The following is a 24,524-nucleotide window of genomic DNA, read 5'->3' as shown; positions in this document are numbered from 1 at the left end:
GAAGACCCAGTGAGGCGCGCAAGGCCGCTGGCTGACCATGGACACACATTCGAGTGCAGATAAACCAGGTGAAAATGGTGAGCAAGACAGACCATGCAACCCAGGGCCCCAGCTCCAGGAAATAAAGCCTAAAAGCAGCGGTTGAAAACACTTGTGGGAGTTGAGGTGCCAGGAGAGGCTCCCAGCCTCACAGGAGAGTTCATTGGAGAGACCCACGGGGTCCTAGAATGTACACAAGCCCACCCACCCAGGAACCAGCATCAGAAGGCTTCAATTTGCTTGTGGGAAGCAGTGGAAGGGACTGAAATACGAGAGTGGAGCAAGTGCCATTGTTCCCTCTCGGACCCTGCCCCCATATACATCATCACAACGCAGCAACTGGGTTGCTCTGCCCTGGTGAACACCTAAGGTTCCACCCGTCATACAGAACAGGCGTGATTAGAACCCCCCCCCAAAAGGACCCAAAGGGAAGAACAGATCAAAGCCTCAGAGCCAGTACATCTAAGCAACGAAGAGATAGCCAACCTATCAGATGCACAGTTCAAAGCACTGGTGATCAGGATGCTCACAGAATTGGTTCATTTTGGTCGCAAATTAGATGAAAAAATGTAGGCTACTTTAAGTGAAATGAAGGAAAATGCACAGGGAACCAATAGTGATGGGAAGAAAACTGGGACTCAAATCATTGGAGTGGACCAGAAGGAAGAAAGAAATAACCAAACAGAAAAGAATGAAGAAACAAGAATTCAAAAAAATGAGGAGAGGCTTAGGAACCTCCAGGACATCTTTAAACGTACCAACATCTGAATTATAGGGGTCCCAGAAGGGGAAGAGGAAGGGCAACAAGTGGAAAAGTTATTTGAACAAATAATAAAGGAGAACTTCCCCAATCTGGCAAAGGAAATAGACTTCCAGGAAGTCCAGGAAGCTCAGAAAGTCCCAAAGAAGTAGGACCCAAGGAGGAACACACCAAGGCACATCATAATTACATTACCCAAGATTAAAATGAAGGAGAGAATTCTAGAAGCATCAAGAGATAAAGGGACAGTCACCTACAAAGGAGTTCCCATCAGACTGTCAGCTGATTTCTCAAAAGAGACCTTACAGGCAAGAAGGGTCTGGAAAGAAGTATTCCAAGTCATGAAAGACAAGGACCTATATCCAAGATTGCTCTATCCAGCAAAGCTTTCATTTGGAATGGAAGGGCAGATAAAATACTTCTCAGATAAGGTCAAGTTAAAGGAGTTCATCATCACCAAGCCCTTATTATAGGAAATGTTAAAAGGATTTATCTAAGAAAAAGAAGATCACAACTATAAATAGTAAAATGACAGCAAACTCACACTTATTAACAACCACACTTAAAAGCAAACTAAGCAAACAACTAGAACAGGAAAAGAACCACAGAAATGGAGATCACATGGAGGGTTAGCAACAGGGGAGTGGGAGGAGGAGAGAGGGGGAAAAGGTACAGAGAATAAGTAGCATAGATGGTAGGTAGAAAATAGACAGGGGGAGGGCAAGAATAGTATGGGAAATGTAGAAACTAAAGAACTTATGACCCATGGACATGAACTAAAGGGGGGAGTGTGGGTGGGAGGGGGTGTGCAGGGTAGGATGGAATGAATGGGAGGAAATGGGACAACTGTAATAGCATAATTAATAAAATATATTAAAAATAAAAAATAATGTGCTACAAAAGATAGCTTTATGACTTATGTGTCTGGTTGCATGGCAGTTAGAGAGGGAACGTGGCCATTATACATCAGCGTGACAGAGCAACCCCCTGTCAAAGTGTTATGTTCCAAGGGCTCATTTAAGCAATTATCTACTAACTGAGAAGCCATGAAACTCACAGTCTATTGAACTTTTTAATCACTTGGGAATTAGATATCCTTATCTTTTGTAAATCTTCAAGTCAGTCTACCCATATATATGAGCCAAGGGAATGGACCCCTGAAGTTGTGATAAATGCTTCTGTTTGTTTTTAAGGAAGAAAGACTGTTGTTGCCCCTCATCAGTAGCCTTACTTGTATAGAAAAACAGTAAGGGACCCTCAAGGAGGATGGGGTGCTGGTCAGCAATGGGTGCAGGGTGGGTTAGTTGAATTACTGCAATCACTGCAGTTTCACGTTACATTTAAAACATGGTCAGAAGAAACACAGAGATGGACTCATGGATAGAGACCAGGCTGACAGCTCTCGGTCAGGGATGCGGGGCGGGGGGAAGGTGATGGGGGGCGGAGTGTAAGGGTAAAGCAGAAAAGATAAAAAAAGAGAAAGAATTCGTGGACACAGAAAAAAAAGACAAAATGGTCTCAGGGGTGGCTAGGGTTAGGTGGAGAACAGACAAAGCAGAAGTTAAATGATCAAACACCTGCCCTCATGAGTTTACTAAATACCTCTATTTATGAATTAAAATATTCATAACACAGTACTGCATATTTTTTACATATTTCCCATCAAAATAATGGAGAGGAAGGGTAAGCACAAGTGAAACAGCCAGGACTTTGGTTTGCTAAAGCAAACGTGAAATTCCATTTCACACTTTTATCTAGGGCAGGGCCCGAGTCTAAAGTGTATCTTCCTCAGAACTCACTAAAAAGAAATAATTCTTTTTCTTAGCATAGTACAAACATCTTGGTAAAACTCTTTATCAAACCAACAAACTATAACAACTGATTTAAAGATCCAAAGACAATGAGGAGCAGAATGGGGGATGGTGGAGGAAAGCCCTCGATACTTCCAGCCAGGAGTTTGTGCCCAGGTCAAATCACTGTATTAGGGTTGTGAGTTCAGTCCCACTGATGTCCCACAGATATTCCCCAAGGGTGTGCATTGCCTCTGTTCTGGAGAAACACTTCCTACATTGTCCTGTGTTCCTCCGTTGGCTCCTTTCTACCCACAACTTAATGTATATTCTGTGGAGGAAAAAAAGAAGTTCCTCAGTAAAACACATTTGGACAATACTACATACTATATAGCTTCTTAGAGATTTCTGGTGCACTTGAGCATATTAAAGAGTATCAAAATATCTGAGAGGTGCTAGGAAAAGAAAATCTGTGTAATTGAACTCATTGTTCCCAAATCTAAATTTCCTTTCCTGTCCCCACCCTCACCCCCAGGAATACCAGCATTTCACAGACCACCAGTATTCTGTAGAGAGTGTTTGGAACATACTTCTCCAAGGATAAAAGTATTACATCTTCCTGCTACGTTAAAAGAATTGTGAAGATTTAATGTACTTACCGAAAGGATCTACTTAATATCCTGAGAGTTCATATTTTTGCTTATGTTTGGCTTCTTGGTGCAGTTGTTCAGCTTCTGCCCTATCATTCTTCTGATGGAGACGTCATCAGTGTTGGGAAATAACTGTTTGGTGACTCCTGCAAAGACCACAGTAACACAAACACTTGATGAGGTCTTTGCATCTTACGGCATGAACTGAGATAAGACATGAAGCAGTCCACATTATAATTTTGCCTTCATTTTGCAAAAGCAGCCCAAACACCCATGAGACATTTAAATAGATGAACATATAGGCAGGTTTTACAAAGCAAAGCAAGAGATAACAAAGGTCTAAGTTATACATTTAGAACGTACATATTTGTCTTCTTATGGTACCACTCAACTTTAACTTTGCTACTTGCTCTGAACTCTGTCTGCTTGCTCCAAAATGTTCAGAATTTAATTTCATCCATCCCAACATCAGCTGAGACAACTAGAGTCCATCTGATTTTTTTCCAAGTGAGAAATTACGTGCCATTCAAATATAGAGAGCTGGCATTCCGTGATTCCCTAGATTTGTTGGATGCTTGCAAAAAAAAATTATATGAAAATCTAAATTATTATATTTAAAGAGATTTATTAACTTAAAAACCATAAATAAGAGTCAAATTAACCTCTATCTTTCTAGAATAAAAAATAAGAAATAGAACAAAGATAAAAAAGACAAAATAAGATATAAACTGTTACTGAAATTTTGGTTGAAAGGATTTTAAAAATTAAATGTACTTTTCTAAAGCTATGAATTTTATGAAGCCAAACATTTCAGTGATATAAAATTTAGTTTTAGTTTAATATCTACTTTTAGTGTAAAAATTTTCTATAAAATGTTTCATATTTAATAGGGCTTAGACTATCCTGAGGTTCCTTCTTTCATAGAAAAAAATAAATTTGAAGAAAAAGATCATAAAAGGATCAGTTAACCTTGAAGGGTAAAGTAATTTCAAATTCCTGTGACAATGTAATACAATCGTGTTATCACCTATAATTTCTTGAACTTCATTCTGATTCATAGCTGGCTTGACAGCTTTCTCCCTCGAAGTAGAGGACTTTGCACCCGTCAGGCTGTGTGTGGCCATGTACTCGTTTGTGTAAAGCACTTGCATTAAATCATTAATAAACTTCTGAGGCTTGCTCTTGTTACAACGGGCAATCTGCCATTTTTCAATCTTGAACTAAAAAAATAAAAAAATGATAAATGAAATTGGAAAAGAAAAAGAAAGTGATATCTGGAGAAATATATTATTCATTAAGGCATACCAGAAAACAAAATCAACGTTCTTTAAGGTGATGTATTATACTTTTAGTATATACTTTGTATTTTAGGGGCTAAAGTTAAATATTACCTTTGATACAATTCCAAATATTTATGAGGTGTTTGTTACAGACTATGTACAAAACTTGTTATAGGCTCTAGATTTGGTGCTTCAACTAAGTCTGGTGGGCAGAATAATGGCCCACTGATGATATCCACATCCCATGCCCTGGAACCGGTGAATATGTTACTTACATGGGAAAAACAACTTTGTATGTATGATTAAAGTCATGAGATTGGAAGATTATCCTGGATTATCCAGGTGGGCCCCATCTCATTACAGGAGCCCTTCCATGAAGAAGAGGAAGGTGGAAGAATGGGTCAGGAAAAAAGATGGAGGAGGAGAGATTGGAAAAGTGGGAGGGGCTTCACTCGCCCTGGCTGGCTTTGAGGGCGGTGGAAGTGGGCCACAAAGCAAGGAATGTGGTTGCCTCTAGAAGCAGGCATTCAGTTTTCAGTCAGCAGGAAAATTGGAACTCATTGTCTAAAACCCCAGAAACTGAATTCTGCAACAACCCAAATGAACAGGAAACAGATTCTTCCACTGAGCCTCCAGAAAGGAGTGCACCTTCCAGCAGCTTGATGTCACCACCCTTCTGACCCAGAGAACTCTGAGACAATAAGTTTGTATTACTACAAATTACTAATTTTGTGGTAATCTGTTATACACAAAAAGAAATCTAACACACTAAGATTCAAATATTCTGAATGTTAGATTTTTCGTATTTAATTATTGCTCGAGAAGTCGTATTTTCCAAATATGATACCTAATTCTAATAAAACTCTTGTCCTCTTAGTTTCTGTTTCTTCATGAAAAGAAATCAAGAAAATAGAAAAAGAATTTTGTCCAGACAGCATGGAGAGGATGAAATTTACCCTCTCTTAATGATATAATTTCGAATGAAGAGCTATCCTTCTGTCACTGGATTAAGAATTTTCTAGTTTAAAAACTTTATCACTATCCACAATTTGACTTTAGTTTTCTAAACTGAATATTTGTTTTACAAATATTAGATTTATCATAAAAAATCATTTCATGCAATTGGAATGTTATGGTTATGACCTGAAGTTTCCAAAAGACATCTGATTAAACAATTGTTACTTTGTACTCTTATTTTAATTTTTGTATTTAACTATATCCCAGAAAAAGATAGGGCAGGTATTTCAACTGACCTGTTTTTCATCAGTATGATGCTCCTCTTCAGCTCTCAAGGAGATTGGTGAACTGGAATTAGAATTAGAATTAGAATTACTGCACATTGAGGCAAACGAATCTGGTGAGGAGTTGTTTGTTGCTCTCCAGAGGGTGGATGCAGACGTGACCATGGCTCCTCTACCCTTAAGCACTGCCTCCGCCATACCAACCAATTCTTCAAACTGGGTGACTGCTTGTGGTAACACTAAAATGGCAAGAAAAAGTAGCACTTTACAAAGACTTTTAATAACAGGGGCATATATACATTTTCTTTTGTGTGTATATGCATAGAAATATGTGGAACAAATTGTTAACATTTGCTACCTTTGGAAAATAAACACAGCAAGAAGAGTGGTTGGGACATATTTACTTTTTATTATTAAATAATGTAATTGCTCAGTAATAAAAATCAATTTCAAAAACTTTTGGAGATCGTATTTAAATGTTTACACATTACATCATAACTAAAATGAATGTTTTAATGAGTTGATTCTTTTTCCAGTTGCTAGTAGTATTATTTGAAAGTGTTTAATTTCTTGTTTGGAGACATTACCGATTCTGTTATCAATCACCTTCCAGATACTCACATTAAGCCAGTTTAAGTGACAAGATAAAACAAGCTATTTCTCACAGATTAAAGTAAATTTTACGTGACCTTTGTGAGTGGTTTGCCAGGGAGTCAAATTCCATCAAACTAATAAAAATTCATTGCCGAAACTCAAATCTATTTTTTTCACGTATCAAAGATGAATTCTGGTAATTAATTGAATTTAGTCTTTGTTTTTTTTTTTCAATAGAAACTTACACATTCAAAGGTTTCATGTCTCCATGTAAAATGGTCTTCTCTGTTGTTATATTTAGTTTCCTAAGGACAAATAACATTTTGTTGGAGTTGGAAGTCACCTTGAACCCTGTCTAATTCAACTCCTCACTTTATGGCTGAGGGTCAAAAAGACTGAAATATTTTTTATACTTTTCTTAAGCATATTATTATGCTATAATCTTTAGAGTAATATAAGGTTTGAGAGCTGAAAATCAGGCATATTGATGGCATATTGATATATCTGGTATTATATTAAAAGAAAAATTGGAAACTCTACTAAAAAAGAAAATCATGAATGTTATATTCATTCAATTAATATTTACTAAGTACTTCTCCTTTGCCAGACACTCATTCAATCAGAAATTACTTATTGAGCATTTAATAATGTTAAACATTGACCTAGCTTTTACGCTGTACCATACATTATTCTGGGAACTTAACTCATGTTTATTTATTTAATCCTCATTGCAACTTTCTGAGACAGGCATTATCATTATCCCCAATTTATAGGTGAGACAGTTAGGCAGTGAGAGGTAAATAACCCATCCAGGGTCAACCCAATTAGTGAAAAGAAGAACCAAGATTCAAATTCAGACTCTGCCAATTTCACATCATAAACTACAGTTGACCTTTGAACAACATGAGTTTGAACTGCACTGGTCCATTTATACTCAGATTTTTTCCAGAAATAATTTTGAAAAATTTTTGGAGATCTGTGACAATTTGAAAAAACTCACAAACTGCATAACCTAGAAAAATTAAGAAAAATTTAGGTGTCATGAATGCATATAATATAATACATATACAAAAACGTGTTCATCGGTTGCTCATGTTATCAGTAAGGCTTTGAGTCAACAGAAGACTATTGGAGGTTAAGTTTCTGGAGAGTCAGTTATACATGGATTTCCAACTGTATGGTCAGCACTCCTTACCCCACATTGTTCAAGGGTAACTGTAGCATATCATGCAGACTCAACATTTTCCAACCACTATGTTAGGTGATGGGATGAAACTGAAAGCAAACCCAGATGTGATTCCAGCTGTTTGGAAGTGAGAGCGGGGTGGGGGATATTATTTGAATAACCATTCTGTGAAATAAGAATCTCCCCTGCTCAAAGAGAGGCTGCAGCCCCCCCACAATTCCCCATTAGTTCCTGGGAGGCAGTCCTAAATCCTTGGAAATTCCTCAGTAGGAGTATCTTTGTTATTTATGGTGAGCCCCTCAGACCGCACTTTATAGTTTATGCTAAGGGGTTTCTCAGGGCAAGAATGATCATACTCAGTAGCCAGAAAGATTTAGAGACTGAGTTCAACTATGTAGGCAATCAATCAATCAGTCAGTCAGTCAGTCATGCCTATGTAATAAACCCTCAATAAAAATTTTGGATACCTGAGCTTGGGGGAGCTTCCTGGATGGACAACACCTCATGCATATTGTACCACATAAATGCTAGTGTAGCAGGCAGTTAGACAGCCATGAGCGGAGTAGGAATGATAGGCCAGGTAATGAAGGTGACTATTGCAGAAAGCCCCAGGTACCTACCGATGGACAAAACTGGGGTGGGACCTCCTCCCCCAGCCCCTGGGGTGACCTTTCTTCTCCTAGCATATCACTGGTCATGCAGTTTAGAAGCCCTGACTTTTCATATCGCTGGTCATGTGGTTAGGACCCTCCCCTGACCTCTCCCCTGGCATGTCACTAGTCATGTGGTAGAACCCTTTAGAGGAGGGACAAGGGAGCCAGAGAATAGCCACATAGACTCATACAAACACTTACACAGCCACTTCCTTAAGCATTGAGCCCTCAGGCCAATGAAGTTCTGACCCACAGCAACTAACCTTAAGAACAAAGCCTCGGGTCTGTTGGACACAGAGGCAGAGTTTTGACCAAACTACAGATAACATCTAGGCCTCAGTTATGTTTCAGCTCCAGGTGCAGAAAAGCAGCAAGGCCGGATGGAGAAAGGCCATGGCTGACATCAGGACCAGCTCTGATGACTAATGACCACTCCCCTGCCCTGGTGCTGACCAGTCAGTGGGGACCATGACCCTGAGGAGACACACCTGGAAAGCTGATGAATAGTCTATTGAGATCCTTCCCTGAGATCTTCAGGTAAAAATTCTCAAGACAAAGGACTCAACCCATATTCTCTCTCTCTCTCTCTCCCCCCCCTCCCTCTCTCTCACAACCCACACCTAACCCAACCCCTTCTTTTCTGAGCATGCTCTTCTCTCTAGAGCACACCTGAGCCTTTCCCACTCCTTTCTTCCCTCAAGTCTCGTACCTTTGCTTTCTTTCTCCTAAGTTCCAAGGGCCCTTCTTTTGTCTCTGTAACTTATTTCTTCTACCTCGGTGATTTTCTGAAAAAAATTTTCTCTTGTATTTGAATTTCTTGGCTCTGAATTCTTTTCTTAGCTGAACTCAAGGACCGAGGTCTAACCTTCGGTGCCATGTTCTGCTAACACGGGAGGGTAATGCACCTAAGGACAACATTCAGAAGCTTCACACTTGGAAACTGCCCAGATTCTGCTCTATGTGTCTTTTCTAATATTTGCTGATTCTAGTTGGTATTCTTTCAGTGTAATAAATGAAACCATGAATATAATAGGTTCCAGTTGAGTTGTGAGTTTCTCTAGCAAATTATTGAAACTGAGGGTGATTTTGGAACCCCCCGCCCCCGAATTTGCAGTTGGTATAAGAAGTCTTAGGCAGACTTGGAAATCTAGAGGACAGTGCTCTTAAATTTGCAGTTTGATTAACTAAGGTACACTTAAAGAAATGAAAAATTACAATTGTTAAGTGTTAAAAAAATGATAAAAATGAAGACACTTTAAAATGGAGTCATGGCCACCATTCCAGAGGAATTGCCTTTGCACATCTTAATCCTCAACATTTGGAGTATTAAAACTGGCTGAAATATTGAGCACAGGCTGGGAACCAAAGTGTCCCAGGTTCGATTCCCAGCCAGGGTACATGCCTGGGTTGCAGGCCATAACCCCCAGCAACCGCACATTGATGTTTCTCTCTCTCTCTCTCTATCTCCCTCACTTCCCTCTCTAAAAATAAATAAATAAAATCTTAAAAAAATAATAAAATAAAAAAAAACTGGCTGAAATAACCTTTGGCCTGGACCCAAAGGATCATTGTAACCCAAACAAGTGTTTGAAAAGATGAGAAAACAGATACTATGGCTGCCAGATTGAAGGTTAAAAACATTCTTTAAAATTAGCATCACTATGTTAGCATATCTGTATCTATAGAAATTCCTTCTTTCTACTGATGTAATTATTCCTCTCCTCTTTCTCATAAACAACTCCATTGCCTTTACCTCCTAATCCAAACACTACTTGGGGTTCTGCCTGAATTAATGCTTCCCAAATAGTTATTCTTTTGGATCTCAGAAAAATGTGATAGTCCCTCATTGGCCTTTTATCTTTAGGTTAAAGAGAAGCATAAAATGTGCTTGACCCAGCCTGGGAAGGGAAGGGGCATAGGAAGCTTCTATGAGGTCAAGACTGACAAGAGTGCTGAAGGCTAAATAGGAATTCAATACCTAGAGGGAAGGAGGAGGTCATCAGAGGCATAGAAAATGCAGGGTTCTTATCTGAGGAACTGCAGGAAGTCCAAAGCTAGAATGTAAACAGAAAAGGGAATTCTGTATAAAGAGAAGTTTCAAGAATATTTACTGTGTTTTCTAATTCTTGCCTGTTAATTGGAATGTCTTTGTCGTTTCGGTGTATCTCTATATATTCACATATTTTCTTTTATACAATTAGGACCATACGCTATATGCAGATTTGTATCACTGTTCAGTTTTCCAATTAAGACTATACGTTGAATATTTTCCTATTTTATTAGATTATCTTGGAAATATGAATTTCGAGGTCTAATTTACATTGAATCAAAGGCAAGATCTTACATAAAGTCTGAGCAGACATTAAGTAGATAAAGGGAGATGAGTTTGACAAAAGGATCCACCTGGCTAATGCACACCCATTACAACATAGAATATTTCCATCTTCTCGGAAAGTTGCTTCATGACTCTGCTAAGTCAATCCCTGGACTTGCCTTAGAGGCAAGCACTCATTTGATGTCTAGAGTCATAGATAGTTTTACCTGTTCTAGAATTCCACATAGATGAATTCAAACATTATATTATGCTCTTTTTGTTTTTTTTTTCCTGCATAATGTTTTGGGATTCATTCATGTTATTTGGTCAGCCATTGTTTTTGTTGTTACTAATATTCAATTACATGGATACTGCAAAATTAATGTGTGCATTTACCTGTTGATGGGTTATTTTCCATTTGAAAATACAACTTTAATAGTTCCCTAAGATTCTAAGGTATTGATGTTCTATTACTTATTTAAATGTTCCTCTTTTTTCCTTTTGGACTTTAGGTTGCTTCCAATTTTTCTTTATTACAAACAAAAATCTGACAAACTGTTTAGCACATACATACATCTTCATACGCATCTATAATCATGTCAATGCTATAAATTCCTGAAAGCATAATAGTGGGTCAAAGGTATAAATGATTTTAGACTCAATGAATATTGCTGAATTGCTTTCCAGAAAGATTCTTCCAGCTTAAGTGCCTACTAGCTATGTAAGAAGTCAGCCATTTCACTGCACCATCAATAACAAGCATTGACCACTAACAATAGCCTTCACTATTTTGATAGGCTAAAATCTCAGCACTGTTTAAATTGCAGTTATTTGATTATCATAAAGTTAAATATGTATTTGTTTAGGATTCTTTGAACTTTTTCTATGAATCACCTATTAGACCATGGAATATCAATACTTTTTCTATGTTATAAGAACATAAGTGGTTTTTGTAAAGTGCCCATAAGAGTGGCCAGCACATTGTAGGCACAATATGTTAGCTATTCTTATTAACTCCCTTATATATTGAGCATTTTAACCTTTTATTTCTCATAAATTTTGGTTTTGTTAGAGTGTTTACTTTTAATTTTGAGATTTTTTTTGAAAACACACATTTTTAGTTTTTATTTTGGTTAAAGTAGCAGTCTTTATTTTTAGTATGTTATTTATTTTATGCTTTAAAAGTCATTGATTATTCAAATCATTTAAATATTCCCCCCAAAGTCTGCACAGTTTGAACATCTTTTTACAAGTAAGCTCCCCCCAAATATATGTTTCAGACTATCAATGGAAAAATTTAAACACAAAAACAGTAAACACCCATATACCCAACCTTCCTGTTATAACCAACAGCCATCTTTTTTCATCTATATGCCCATTCACTTTTTCTCTCCCCTCAAAATTACCTGAAGCAAATCATAGGCATTATCTCATAGTATCTGTAAATATTTCCATATGTATCTCTTAAAGGTAAGAAACTTAAAATATATAGCTATGACACCATTGTCACAGCCAGAAATACTTAACAATAGCTCTTTAATGTCATTTTTTTAAAAAACCTAGTAAATGTTCAAATTTCTCTGTACATCTCATGTATTTTAAAGTTAGCTTGAATCAGGAATCAAATAAGGTCTATATATTACAATTGGTCATTGTCTCTTTCATCTAAACTATAAGGTTCCCCTCCCTAGTTTTCCTTGCAGTTTATTAGTTGAAGAAACTGGGTCATTTGTCCAGCAAAGCTTCCCATAGTCTGGGATTACAACCCCAAAATGGTGTTTAATATATTCTTGTGTTACTTGTATTAGTTATAAATTGATTGGATTTAAGTAGTGCTTGATCAGATTTAAGTAGTGTTTTAGTTCCATCACATGGCATTTCATTCATTGTTACTTTTTTTGTGATATTTGCAGTCACTGATTAGATTCACTAAGTCATAAGAGTTGCGAAACATGTTTGAATTTTTTCTTTGTTTATTAGCTGGAATTCTACAAAGGGAAACTTTCTCTTTTCAACTATTTGTTTATGTGGAGGTTCATTTCACATAATAATGGTAGAATAAATGTTTGATTTTTTGGTCTGTATTTGCTAGATTTCAGAATAATGTTGGTTCTTTCAGATGACATCAAGTTTTTTCTTCTAAGCAAACCATTATGAATCATGCATTTAAACATATGTGATATGTTTCTATCTATTGTGGTTCTCATTCTTACTGGTGCTCAAATTGTCCCCCTTTTGGCCACTGGCAACCTCTCCTAGCTGATGTGTCCACATAGTCTTTGCTAACTTCCTTGCTTTCAGGTATGCAAAGATGTTCATATATAGTAAGTATTTCCTGTTCAAGCCTCCTGACAAGGCTCGTCTTGTACATCTCCTGTGCAAGACCTCGAATTAGCCATTTCTACAAAGAACCCTAACTATTTTTAGTGGAAAATGGTGTTAGAAGACCATATCCAGGTGCTAGGAGGGCTTTTTGCTATTGGATTCTTGTTTGTAGGCCTATTTAGTGAACAATATTGGAATATACTTATTATTAATTTTTAAAGATAAAATGCTTCATGTGTTTAAACAGGTACTTCCCCTTTAAATTCAGAACATGGACATTTCATTTAAACTGTAGTTATGTGGTTAGTATGCCACATGGTGTTAAATGAGGACCTGACTGGAACCTGCCCCTACCCCTACACACTGGGGTTGATTTGTTGAATAATTCATCCTTTTCCTCATTGACTTGCAGGACTCACTACATAAATTACCAGGCCCAGGGAAAAATGAAAATGCAGGACTCCTTGTTGAATACTTCATAAGAATTTTAATATGGTAACACCAGAGCCTGTAACCACTGTGTGCGGCCTTTCTGAGAGCAGGGCCCCATGTGACTGCATGGGTGACACACCAGGCAGCTGGCCCTGATGACTTGTGATAGTGAGCACCACAGCAGCAAATACTTACAGAGCATCTGCTATGGCCAGGCTCTGTTCTGAATGCTTACATGTTGCCTAGGTAATTTCTTTTATTATTTCTATTTTTGAGATGAGGAAACTGAGGCACAGAATGGCTAAACAGCTTGTACAAGGTTACACAGCTGGGAGGTGGCAGAGCCAGGGTTTGTATCCAGTGATTGGGCCTCTCTAAAGCCACACTCTTTACCTCGCTGCTGCAGGTCCTCGGGATCGTTTATTTGTCGTGTACAGGAGGTTCTGTTTGGGAGATATCTTTCTGTCCATTAATCCGCTGACTCTTGCACTGGAAAGTTGCTTTTAATTTTTGGAACTTCATATTGTTTAATGTTGAAAAGTTATATCCTCACATTCCTTTTCAGAATGTTCTTAATTGATTTTGCCTACTATTCTTTCAGGTTAACTTTAGAATAATGATTGTCAAATTACCAAAAACCAACCAAAAAATTACTGGTATGTTGATGGGGATTCCATTCAATCCAGCAGTTATTTGAGATGAATGGCATCTTTGCCTCTCTTGTTGGAATGAGATATATCTCTCCATTTATTTGGGTTTGTATTACTTCTCTATTGAGTTTTGAATTTTTCTTCATCGATCCCACACATTTCTTGTTAAAATAATTAGTAGATATTATGTAATTGTTTGCAATTAACATGAGATTTTTCATTCTTGAAGAGAAATAACTGATCATTTTTGTTCTACATATAGGGAAGTTACTTATTACTGATTTCAAAAACAAATGGTGGCTATCGGATTTGGGCTATCTATTATGTACTAGGCATTTGTTATTTTTTAAATAAAATAAGGCTTTTAAGGAAAAACAGTAGTCATCTGCCCTATCACTAGCACCCTGATTACCAGTCCTAGAAGCCACTACCTCCAACCCATTTAACTGTTTCTTCTAGTAGTTGCCTTCCTAGTCTTAAATAACACTATACATACACAACTATTTATTGATTTTTCAGATTTGCACATTTATTGACTTGCAGCTATGTAATATAACAGTGCAGCTCCTTTCAATTTCTACACACACACACACTACTCACTTGAAAATATATGCACAATGTTCACCTTTTCCATCATCCTAGTATAGTGGTTACACAACTGTTAGTTTAATAAACATTGTGCTTCCATTATTTTAGTGATGTAAATATTATTCACAATACCTTTCCTTTAAAACAAGATTTTTCCCCCTAGACTTAACAATAATCTCATTTTTTAGTTTGCTTTTTAAATTTTTTTTCTCTTACGTATCTCTACACCTCCTACCAAAGGTGTAAGATTCCTTTCCGTATGTTTTGGTACATTGGGTTATTTATCTATTTCATATTTTTCTTGAAGATATCTCTGCAGGGACCTTCCAGACCTCTCCATAGTTTGGACTAGCTCCTTTTCAGCTGCCTGTCATCCTGGAGCTTCCCTTCACTATCATTTTGTGGCTTCTCCTGGTCATTCCCCTGAATTCAACCACTTGTTTTCTGGATGCTATGTTTTCCTCTGTTCACTCTCTCATTTTGGAGGAGATGTCCTCCTTAGCTTTTGAAAAAGAAAGCATGGGAAGTACATATTGAGAGGTTGTAAGTGTGAGAATATTGCTTTACCCTCACACTAGGTTGATAATGTCACTGGGTATAGAAATCTAGGTTTAAATCATTTCTCTTCAGAATTTTGAAGGCATTGCTTAATTACGCTGGAGCTTCCAGTGTTGCTTGTGGGAAGTCCAATGTCATTCTGGTTCAAATTCTAAGCATGTGACATACTTGTCTCTGAAAGCTTTTCAATCTCCCCTTTATTTCTGGTGTTCTGACATTTCACAATATTATGCTTTGGACAAGACTTTTTGCTTTTTGTGGTATCTCTTAATTCAGAAATTTGTGTTCTTCAGTTCCAGAAATTTATTGTTAAATTTTAAACATAGCTGCTGCTGCTTCTGCTTCTGCTTCTTCTTCTTCTCTCTCTCTTTTAGGACCTCTCGTCTTTGGAGTTTCTACCTCCTGGACTAATTCACTGTTTTCCCAAATCTTTTCTGTTTTACTTTCCTTTGTCTTCTTGCTCCAACATCTACAATATTTTTTTTTAGATTTAACTTCCAGACATTTCATGGAATTTCTAGGTTTCTCCTTTTGCCTTGTTCTTTAATTTTCCCTTCTTAAACTACCCTGTTCTTGCTTCATGGGAATTTCTTCTGCTCCCTGAATTTTCTGTCCTTTGACCTTATTTTTCTCTTTGTTTGTTCTTGTCTTTGTGTTCCACGTTACAGGATTTCATCATATAATCACACCTTTTTCCTCTGCTGTGCCCAGTTTCCTTAAGACCTGGGTCAACCAGGTCTAGCTCTGGGTCAACCTCTCCTGAGAAAAAAAGCCTGTCTTCGGCTGTGGTGAAGAGGGGTATTCGCAGGCTCCATGGGAAGAATGTGTAACTTTGTGGTCCAAAGTGTCTTTACATAGGTTTTACAGAGACTCCTCCAGTTTTCACACTTTCAGCACTATTGTAACCCTTTTCATAGCACAATCCCTAAACCTTCCGCAGCTGTGTTGAGTGATTTGGCTTATTTCTTTTTAATTTCTTGGCCTCTATCTTCTCCCCACCCCCATCACGGACATTGAGTTTTTAGATTTCTCTAGATTTAGTCAGTCACTATTCATCAATCTGCTTTTCAGCTTCTAGAATTTTATTGGCCTCTTTTATCCACTGTGGTCTTCTCTTGATTGTTCTTGTTGTGCTTTTATCTATTTTAAGTTTATTTTTGGTGGGGATTCAAGAAAAAGGGAGATTCACACATATTTAATATGAGTGTTCTGTTATTTTTAAACGACCTGGGTACTGGCAAACCGCATCCAACAATACATTACACGACCTGGGGAAAAATGTAATTGGTTTTTTATTCCTTGTTTAAAAAAAGATTTTATTTATTTATTTTTAGAGAGAAGGGAAGAGAGGGAGAAACAGAGGGAGAGACACATTGAGTGGTTGTCCCCAACTGGGGACCTGGCCTGCTTTCTCAGTTTGTGTGGTGACGCCCAACCCACTGAGCCACACCAGTTGGGGCAGGCTTTTGATTCTTTACTGAAATCTCATTAGTCACAAAGTTGAGTTTTTTTGTTGATGCTTTGTTTTTCCTGGGTATATGTTCATTTTCTATAAATAATGACAATTTAAAACCCTTCTATAAATAGGTATGTAACTGTTTTCCTTTTATATCTTATTCTGAGGATCAGTTGTGGACCACAAGGTAATGTTTCAAATGTTTAACACACACAGATTTGTCATTCTGAATCTCTAGACAGGCATATATATTCTGCTACTTTTCTTAGTTATTACGCTTCAAAAAATTGAGAGCTGTCCTAATCCTTAGTTCAAAGAATTATTAGGAACATTACTAAGTAAGAGATAAATAACCACTCCCTGCACTCTTCTCTCAGACCTCTTTCTTATTTGGATTATCCATGAAATTTCAACTTCCTGGTACCTTCCTAGTTCCCAACTGTGGCTTCACAAAGTGGCCTACTAAGGCTATGTCATTTAAATTCATAAAATACTCCTTCTCTCTCAAATCTCAATTCTTCTTTCCTTCCCCTGTGTTTTTTCATAGCACTTATCACTAGCTAATATTTTATGTAATTTACTTAATTAATTTTTTTTTCATATTTTGAGTGTTCTACCCCACTAGAATGTAAGTTCAGTGAGAGCAAGAATCTTGGTTTTGTTTACCGGATTCTCCTCCGTACTTAGAGCAGTGTCTGACATACAGTGGGACTTCATACATATCTATAGAATGAATGCATGCATGCATGCACGAATGCTACAGCAGCAGCTGGCAGTTCCTGACTTTTCCTGTTGTCTGAAGTCCAGCCAATAGAAAACTTTACTACTTAGTTTCTAGTGGTACATTGTAGTGTGTATGTATAAAGAGGGCAGACAGTATTAAATACGTAATAGATTATGCAGAGTTGTAAGTGCCAGAGAGGAAATGAAGCAGGGGACGGGGCTACAAAACAATGAGAGGGAAGAGGCTGAAATTTTAGATGGAGGGAGGAGGTCAGGGAAAAGATGAATTTAGAGTGAAGAGTTGAAGTAAAATAAGAGTACAAACCACTTGGACACCTGGGAAAACAACATTCCAGGCCAAGGGAATGGCCACTACAAAGACACTGAAGTCAGATTATGTCTGATGTTGTCAAGGAAAAGCAAGTGTGGCTGGATTACTGAGAAAAGGGGAGAGAGTGGCAGACAATAAGGCCAAAGAGGTAAGTGAAAGGAGGTGGCCAGATGATTCAAGGATTCAAAGATCTTAAAAATAACTCCTATTTTTATGTTGAGTGAGATGAAAATGCACTAAAGGGGTCTGAAGAGAGGAGTGACATGAACTGATTGATGTTGAGTAGGATCATTCTTGCTGCTATGTTGAGAACAGACAACAGAGGAGCAAGAGCAGAAGTAGTGACACCAGCTAAGAAGTTGCCATAATAATCTAGAGACAGTGGTGGCTTGGACCAGAGGGGCAGTAGTCAGGGTGGTTGAAAGGACTGTATTCCAGAAATGTTTTGAATGTAAAGCCAGTAGGATTCACCGATGGACTGAGTGTAAGGTATAAACGAAATATAGAAATACAAAATAGCACCATGGTTTTTGGCTTGAGAAACTGGAATAATATAATTAGCACCAAGCAAGATGAAGAATGAGAGAAACAAGTTGAGGGAGAAGGACAGGAAGGTGACTTGGGACGTGTAAGTATGGGATGACGACGAGTCATGTCAAGTGAGCAGTTGGACAATGAACCTAAAGGTAAAGGGAGAAGTCCAGGCTGGAGACAGGAAGCTGGGAATTGGAGCTTATGGGTGCATTTTAACACCATATGGTTGGACAGGATCACCTATGGAGTGAATGCAGATACAAAGGAGAAAGGGGGGCTTGGACTTCATCAAATATTTGGAGGGTAAGATGGCACAAGGAATCAGCCAAATAGACTGAGATGGAAAGATCAGCAGTACAGAAAGAAAACTGATGAATGTAATGTCTTAGAAACCAAATAAAGAAACCTTTTCAAGAAAGGAGAGGTGGCCAAATATATCAAATGCTGGTAACGGGGCACTTCAGATGGCCATTGAGAAACGACCTTTGGGATTAGCAGTATGGAATGCTATGGGTTGAATTGTGTCCCACCCAAAAGATGGGTTGGAGTCCTAACCCCAGTACCTCAGATTGTGACCTTATTTGGAGACAGAGTCTTTACAGATGTAACAAAGCTAAAGTGAGGTCCTTAGAGTGGGTCCTAATCTGATACAAGCGGTGCCCTTATCAAAAGGGGTAAGTGAGGATGCAGAGAGACAAGTGCACAGGGACAGCACCATGAGAAGACTGGCATTATGCTGCCTCAAGTCACAGAGAGACCGGGAGTTGGAGAGAGGCCTGAATAGATATTTCTGCAGTGCCTTTCGAGGGAGCATGGCCCGGCTGGCATCTTGATTTCAAACTCTGTCCTTCAAAACTGATAGAAAAATAAAGAAATTTCTATTGTTTAAGCTCAGAAAGTTCTATTGTTTAAGCCCAGTGTATAGCGCTTTGTCACTGCAGCCATTGCAAACTAATACATGGAGGTGCTCGGTGGTGATCATAAGAAAAGAAATTACAATGGAATGATAAGGATCTAACTGAAGTGGGACCCAGAGAGAGTAAAAGGGGAAAACGAACACAATGTGTAGAATCAAGTCATTTAAGGAGTTTTCCTTTAAAGGAAAGGACAGAAATAGGGCAGAAAGCAGGCAGAGAATCAAATGGCCTGAAAAAGAGTTTTTCTTTTTTATGGGAGATGTAATAGTATGTCTGATGTCAATGAGGATTATTCATTAGAGAAGGAAAACTTGATCATGCAGGAGAGAGCAAGGAGAAACTCTGGAGCCATATCCTTGATTAGGTGAAAGAGGATGGGAACGGATGCAGAGATGGAGGTGCTGCCTTTGGCTGGATAAGGGAGTAGGTCATTCATGAGTGACAGGAGAGAAAGTGGAGCTACAGGCCCAACCGATGAGAGATGAGAGTCTCTTCATATCCTCCCCTTTCTCACTGGAGTAGGAAGCAAAGCCATAAAGTGAGAGAGAGAATAAGAGAAGAGCTGTGGGAAGTTGGCAGGCGTGGACAAAATGAAATGGCAATCCTGGAGTGTGGGAGAGAGGAGAAGGTGGTCATAATAAGTGAATCTTTTCACACTGTTGAGACTGATTTGCTACTCTTTGATTTGAATTTTCTCATCTATATTTATAACAAAAGTTGGCCTATAATTTTTTGGGTGGTGTTTATATATCAAGCTCTAATTACACCATTAGTGAGCACCGATCATGCACTGTACACTGGGGATTTCTTTCAATTATCTCATTTAATCCTTATAACAACAAGAAGATAAATTACCCCTTATTTTACAGATGAGGAAATGGAAGCTGGGTCTGAGGGGACACAAAGTGACATGGCCAAAGTTGTATAGTTGGTAAGCAGAGCTAGGGTTCAAAGCAAGGTCTGTAACTCCAAAATCAATACTTTTCACTAGCAGTTTTTATTAACTTTATGTTTATAAAGCTTTTTTTATCTTACTCTAAGTTTTAGAACAAATTAATAGGTTATATGAACATGAGAAGTATGTATTGTTTTTAAAGATTTTATTCATTTATTTTTAAAGAGATGGGAAAGGAGGGAGAAAGAGAGGGAGAGAAACGCTGCCTCTTGCATGCCCCCAACTGGGGATCTGACCCACAACACAGACATGTGCCCTGACCAGGATTTGAACCAGTGACTTTTCACTTCACAGGCTGGTGCTCAATTCACTGAGCCACACCAGTCAGAGATGGGTTTTTGTTTTTTTTTAATCACAAAATCCTCACCAGGGAAAGCCATCTGTTATAAAAATGCAATATTTCCAGTTGAAAAAGTAGAGATAATGGCTTGTTATACACATTGTATAACCATTCATGTGTGGCTGTTTCTAATTAAAACTATGAAGGCTTTATTTTAATAAATATTCTGAGGAAATCAGGTGACCATTACTCTATCACTCTCACTAATCACCATGTTCTGTCTCACCATTTCTGCCTCTACAAATATAGAACTGTCTTGTTTATTTCCAGCACCATCGTCCCCAGCTAGGCTGCCATCATGTTAGTCTGGGTGACTGTGATACAGTGCAAGTTCCTTCCCACTTTCTTTCTTCTGTCATTTGTACTCACTCTGTACACAGTAGCCAGAGAGATTTATTTCAAAACGTTCTGACTATTTACTGTTTACAACAGCATGCTGCCCACCATAGGATATAATTGCCAACTATTCAGCTGTATAACAAAGTGCATGGTGCTAAACTACAAATGGAAAATGTAATTTTTGAAAAATAAACACTTAAACACAACAGAGGATCCTACTGAAAGGCATTGTGCCAAGTGGTTTTTAATTCGCTTATGCTGATCTTTCTCCTTAATAAATCTTCAATTAATGTGATTATTTTTCCAAACCAATCCTCCAACTCCAAAGTTGCCATTTAATATATGGACTCTTTAATTCTAGTAGTTCTATAATGTAGCAATTTTCAACCGATTGCAAGTAGTACATTGGCGTGCCACAAGAATGTTTAAAACATGCAATTACTGACTATTTAGTCAGGGGCACAGGCCTCTTTCCCCTTAGATTGTCAGTAAAAAAAAAATGACAACAACCAACACAACAATAGTGGTTGGTGTGAATGAGTCAAAATTATACCTATTTTTTGTCAGATAGGCAAAAAATATATTTTTTATTGTGCTTCAGAAGTTTAGTAATTAGTTTATGTGTGCCATGAGGTGAAAAAGGTTGAAAATTGCTGCTACAATGGGTGAGAACAGGCCCCATTTTCCAGTGTTTTCCTCAGCAAAGGGGATTGAGACAAGTATATCATGAACACCTTAACACATTTGTTTTGTTTTACTAATCTTTTCTCTCCAAGGCCTACCAGTGAGTGGTGTATATATTAAATGCTCAATAAATGTCTGTTGAACATTGTTAAATGAACACAATATATGGTATTTGTAGGAATAATTAAAAACTTTCTACGCAATAAACTTGCAGCTTCAATAAGTGCTTCCATATTAAATTATGTAATCACAGATTTTCTTAAAATGTGATTTTTTCCCCTCTGAGGTCTTGATTTTCTTTTTCACTCTTGATAGCTTATTTGCAGTATTTTCCACTCATAATGTACTTTCCCTTTCATGTAGAGATGTCAATTTTCTCAAAGTTTACCTTGAAGCGTAACCAAAGACTGTCGAAGTCGGCTGTTTTCTTTCCGGATGTTTGTTAGTTTTTGTTTCAGACTTTTTATTTTCGTGCACAATTCCTCCTTTGACAATTCTTCTAAAGGCTCTTCATCCTCACTGGAGCTCTCGCCAGGCAGAAAGGCATTTCCCGAAAATGGGTCTCTCTAAAATACAAGGCAGATATGATAAAGGAAGCTTCTAAGTGATGTCAGTGGCTCATCCTACATCCTGCATGCTGAAGGGACCTACACATTCCTGCTCCCCCAGGCACTTCCTGTCCAAGAGAGGAGATGGGCTCTAACTAATGATCTGGCTCTGGCTTTGTCTTCCACGGTCCAGGAAACTCAGAAGAAGGGAAGAACATCAACGTTTTATGCACATGTATTGTGAACATCAGAAATCAGGATTCTGACTTTCTGCCTACCCTCAGTGAGAAATATAAAGTAGAAAAATAGTGTAACAGAGTAGAATCAACAAGATTCTACCATTCAAATCTTTGTAACTCATCCCCATTCTTCATTTCTCCCCTACTTCTCATTCACACCCTCTCTGTTGCCATGAAGACACATCTGGGTTTACTGTATCAGAAATAGGAGAGACAAGATTCACTTAGAAAAAACCATTCATGTTGGCCTTTGAGTTTTAAAATAGTTCTGAAGGTCAATAGCAAGACAATAGTCTGAGCACACATGCACTTGTGTCGTAAAACCCAGGTAACATCGAAACAGAAAAGAAACTGGATTACCAATTACCAATTAACAAGCTGTCATTTATATATATCTGAACCTGAAAAAGTGGAGCATAGAGTGGAACTGATAAAGATCCAAACCTACTCTTGGAGTATAAAGTTTTTTAAAAAATATGCTTTATAGTAGAAGAGGTAAAGGCATGAATAAAGTTCCTGCTGCACAGGAAGGGAAAAGACATCCCAGTGCTGGGGGGAGGAGCCCAGGAAATCAAGAACTGGAGTGTCAGGACATCAGATTCAGTTGTGTTTGATCTTCCTGCCACTGCCCTTTGGGGAGAAGGAAGACAGATTATAGGGGTAGGGATATATGATATAAACATCCAGATAAATAAGGGGCAATTCTAGAGCAGCAGGGCTGGCTCCTTGCTTCTTGGTCCATTATAAACCCCCTAAAGAGGTTCCATGTTCAGCATAACATCATAGCAAACACAGCACCTCTCTGAGCTGTAGATGAGAAATGGCCGAAACTGGTGTCTGGACAAGCAGACCTGAGACAGCATCCAGATTTCTCAGAGCTCATGCAGAGCAGCTAGAGAGTCCAAATGGTCCCAGTGTCCTGGTCAGGAAATAGGTAAGGGGGTGGGGGGAACTGGTGAAACAGAAATAGTTTAGTTTGCACACAGAGAGGCCACAGGGTGCCAGAACCATATAGAACATGGCAGTGGGTTCCAGGATGACAAACTTCAGTAGCAGGTGCCAACAGAACCCCCAAAGAACCTAGGAGGCCTGCTTGTAACTCAGCAGTGACAGTATTGAACACCTAGGAACCAGGCAGAAAAGTTAGAACCTTGGAGGAAAACCAGCTATTCCTGTCCAGAGGCTGGGTTATGTAGATTTCTAAAGACTTGCTTGGATCACTTCCCAGAAGAAAAATGTAGAAAGTGGGAAAGGCTAAGAATCTAGGATCCACAGAGGCTTAAATCCTGAAGTGACTGAAATTGTATTAATGGTTCAAAGGAACTTGTAAAAACTAGAGCATTTTGTCACTCACTGTGAATGGGCAAATTTAAGCTTTTCTTTCTTTTCTTCCTTATCAAGCTGGGAAGGAGAATTGAAAGCCAGATGAGACCAATTTTAGGAAATGCAATTACATTTTTGCATGATTTGTAATGTGTGCATTTACCCTCACTCCTTATTTTATAAATATATAAGTATATATATATATATGTATACATATTCATTATTATATATACTTGTGTAGGTGACATATATTATATGAGGTCTGTCCAGAAAAAGTCCAGCCATTGTTAACATAATGCAAATGGTGTACACAACAACTATGTAACCTTGCAGCCAAGCAGAGTGGACTGGAATGCATATATGTGAACAACGACAACTTCACTGTACTAGTAAGTGGGGCAGTAGATGCCATTGAGTGAAAATATGTACTTTGTGGCCGTTGCATTCAAAATGACTGAGCAAGTTGAACAATGAATCTGCATCCAATTTTGCATTAAGCTTGAACATTCCTCTGAAGAAACTATTCTGATGATTCAGAAGGCCGCAGCTATGCGCAACTGGTGATTGGCAGATTCATCATGACAAAACACCTGTTCATGCATCATGCCTCATGCAGAGTTTTTTTGTGAAACATCAAATCACCCACGTGACTCAGGCCCACTACAGCTCAGATTTGGTACCCAGTGACTTCTGGCTTTTCCCAAAACTAAAGTCACCTTTGAAAAGGTAGAGATTTCAGACAATCGATGAGATTCAAGAAAGTAAGGCAGGGCATCTGATGGCAATTGGGAGAAGTGTGTGAGGTCTCAAGGTGCCCACTTTGAAGGGGACTGAGGTGTCATTATTCTATGTACGATATTTCTTGTATTTTGTATCTTCTTCAATAAATCTTTCTATTTTTTATGTCACATGGCTGGATATCCTCTAGACAGACCTTGCTGTATATATAAAATGGTAATGAAAATTACTATTATCATATGTGGGTAAGTGGCTAATGTACTGACTCTAGATATATAAATCCTAAAGAAAAAAAATGGATATGATTAAACAGAAATGAAGGATTTTTTAAAACTCA

General features: G+C 38.1%; 1 protein-coding gene across 3 annotated transcripts in view; it reads right to left on the bottom strand.

The window, feature by feature from the left end:
• The window catches only part of BEND6 (BEN domain containing 6), a 56,976-nt gene that overhangs the window by 6,727 nt on the left and 25,725 nt on the right, over positions 1–24,524 (bottom strand). For 2 of the 3 annotated variants that reach the window (XM_045843491.1, XM_045843492.1), the window contains exons 3-6: positions 21,728–21,905; positions 5,773–5,999; positions 4,267–4,459; positions 3,249–3,385 (exon numbers count right to left, since the gene is read on the bottom strand). In XM_045843491.1, coding sequence (XP_045699447.1) covers positions 3,258–3,385; positions 4,267–4,459; positions 5,773–5,999; positions 21,728–21,905 — 726 coding nt within the window. In that variant the 3' untranslated portion in view covers positions 3,249–3,257. Of the gene's footprint in view, positions 1–3,248; positions 3,386–4,266; positions 4,460–5,772; positions 6,000–6,625; positions 6,660–21,727; positions 21,906–24,524 lie in introns of those variants that run through there. The other variant, XM_045843493.1, reaches the window with a different exon arrangement.

Source organism: Phyllostomus hastatus, unplaced genomic scaffold (genome assembly GCF_019186645.2).
Source record: "Phyllostomus hastatus isolate PE091 unplaced genomic scaffold, TTU_PhHast_1.1 phas_contig_40, whole genome shotgun sequence".
NCBI lineage: Eukaryota > Metazoa > Chordata > Mammalia > Chiroptera > Phyllostomidae > Phyllostomus > Phyllostomus hastatus.
This window is presented reverse-complemented; position numbering and strand designations above follow the sequence as displayed.